The following is a 2,710-nucleotide window of genomic DNA, read 5'->3' as shown; positions in this document are numbered from 1 at the left end:
ACGGTGATACCGGTATTATCGGTGTTGTCACACGTCGATTAACCGGTGGGAAAATGTCCTCACCGTCACAACTCTACTCCTTACTGAACTTTTAGTGTAATTTTATTACCGCAAATAAAATTTGTTCATAAAATTGTTCTACTAACCCATACAATATTTAAAACCACTAAAAAAAAAAGTAAATAAAACAAACTGTATATTTGTTGACAAACTATTGGTACTTTTTTGGACTGGGTAGAGTTAATGATGATAAGCTCCAAATGGCTAAATAATTGCCTATATAATTTAATAATAGTTCATTAATACCAGTTTACAGTGACAGTTTGTAGTGTTTGTCATTCATTGTGTACATCAATGAATAAGTGTTTCATTCCAAGTCCTGTAAGCTAAATGAGCAATACAGTGAAACAAGAACCCCTCTGACTGCTCGAACACAGATTGCTGATATATTTGTGTTAGGTGCTGACTGGGAATGTGGATGGGAATATTTGGCCTGTGAGTATCTTTGTGACGCATGCTTAAAGTGCTCATGTTTGAGTCAGCAGAATTCCCTCCTTAGTAGCAAGTTTGAGTTTCATGTTTGAAACCCAGTGTGGTCAGGAAATGGTTGTATGGCTTGCACCATTCACACTAATTGGTTTTTGTCCCATCATTGCAGAGACAAAGCTTGTCAGTTTGTACAAGATGTTTTTGATTGTGTGAGAACTGACAACCTATGGTATTGCAGAGCAAACATCCCTGTGTATGTAGTCGCAAATAGAACTGGTTATTTGTGAACACAGGAAAATTTTTTCAGTATCTTATCATTGAGGGCAGAGGTCAAGCTTGAAGGTGGTGGTGTGGTGTTTTATTTTTCTTCAAGTTCCTCTTAGGGCTTTTTCTTGTCATGTCTACTGTAAGCTGGTTTAATTAAAAGTGAATAGTTAAAGAAATAGTTCAACCAAAAATAAAAAAAAAACTGCTGAAAATTTACCCATGTAGATGAGGTTTCTTTTTTTTTTTTTTTTTGGTCATCGTAACCGATTTGGAGAAATTTAGCATTACATCATTTGCTCACCAATGGATCCTCTGCAGTGAATGGGTGCCGTCAGAATGAGAGTTCAAACAGCATGTTTGTAAGAAACAAGTTGCATCATTTATAAATTTTTAACTTAAAACTGTTGCTTCCAATTAAAATATGAGTCCTCTATCATTAATATTGTTTTTTTCCAGTGAAAATGTCGTCTCGTATGAATCAGGAGAGAAATATGCCCAGTTTAACCACCATTTACAAGCAATACAGTCTAAACCACTTCTAAACAAATATAGTGAGCAAGTGATTTAATGCTACATTTATTAAAATCTGTTCAGAGAAACTCATCTACATCTTGGATGGCTCAAGGGTAAATAGACAATTCCTCTGCACAATCTGAGCTGTGTTGCAGCCTGGAATTAAACCACACCATGCTGGTTTTGTCTGGCCTGAACTGGCCCCCCGACTGAGCTTGGTTCCTCCCAAGGTTTTTTCTCCATTTCAGTCACCGATGGAGTTTTGGTTCCTTGCCACTGTCGCCTTTGGCTTGCTTAGTTGGGGACTCTTAGTTTCTGGAAGTATTGTCGTCTTGATTGCACAGACACTATTGGAAGAGAGCTGAACTGGATGATGACACACTGAATCATCAATGAACTGACTTTAACTAAAAAATTGACTGTTTGTTATTGTCCTCTTGCATTATTGACAAACTATTTTCCTGTTTGAGACTAAAGCACACTGACACAACATTTGACACTTTGACACAATCTGTATTGTATACAGCACTTTATAAATAAAGGTGACTTGACTTAAATACATTTTCAGCACGTTTTCACTTTTCGGTGAACTTTTGCTTAAAAGCATATTTATTTTCATGTATGTTTTATGGCAGACTGTACACGGAGTGATGAAGATGCTGCACTTCCTCACCAGACAGAAGCGGTTCCTTGCAGCCAGCCTGGTAGTTTTTACCACCCAGCATGTGTCACTGCGTCTTGTCTGGGCCTTGAACAATATCCCTCAGGTAAACCAGGAATAGTTAAAATATGACATTCAGCATTTGTCTTCTCTAGGACTGATATATTTAACCTAACCTTCTCTCTCCTCAGTTGCGGCAGGCAGTCGAAGACGGCTCCTGTTATTTTGGGACCATAGACACCTGGCTGCTGTACAAACTGACTAAAGGTTGGTATTTCATTATGAAATAAATAGAAATGTTGTCCTGATGTATAGAAGTCATTTGAACCGTGAAAATCAGATCTCTGAGTGCATAGTAATCTGGCTGGATTCCTTTGAGAGGTTGCTGAAATAAAACCAGTTAAATCTGTAGGCTCTTTAGAGTGATCTGCTCAATGAAACTGCTTACATCACTGACTGACAACATTCTTAGAAAGCAATTTGCCCACAACAAGTGACAAAGGTGAATGAATGTCACACACCAGTGTAATGAGTAGATAATCATAAGCAGTCATATATACAGTGATGATTTTACAGTACTTATCATTGTCACATTTTCCAACTTGGCACACTTTCGATAAATTTTATACATCCTTGCTGAATAAAAAATGCCTTACTAATCCCCGAACATTTGAACGGTACACATTTTTGAATGTACACATGCTGATTATAAACCAATCAGTAATTATGAATTTATGGTTGTCACAGAGATGGGTACATTATAGCTTTAACTCACATATA

General features: G+C 37.2%; 1 protein-coding gene across 1 annotated transcript in view; it reads left to right on the top strand.

Annotated features, from left to right (window-relative positions):
• Nucleotides 1–2,710, top strand: part of gk5 (glycerol kinase 5) — a 19,044-nt gene that overhangs the window by 3,745 nt on the left and 12,589 nt on the right. The window contains exons 5-6 of the mRNA XM_016472719.1: nucleotides 1,905–2,036; nucleotides 2,122–2,197. Of these exons, the coding sequence (XP_016328205.1) occupies nucleotides 1,905–2,036; nucleotides 2,122–2,197 (208 nt within the window). The remainder of the gene's footprint in view (nucleotides 1–1,904; nucleotides 2,037–2,121; nucleotides 2,198–2,710) is intronic.

This window comes from Sinocyclocheilus anshuiensis, unplaced genomic scaffold, assembly GCF_001515605.1.
Source record: "Sinocyclocheilus anshuiensis isolate Anshui unplaced genomic scaffold, SAMN03320099.WGS_v1.1 scaffold1299, whole genome shotgun sequence".
Taxonomy (NCBI): Eukaryota; Metazoa; Chordata; class Actinopteri; order Cypriniformes; family Cyprinidae; genus Sinocyclocheilus; species Sinocyclocheilus anshuiensis.
Note: the sequence above shows the minus strand (reverse complement) of the source record. Positions and strands in the feature narration are given on the sequence as shown.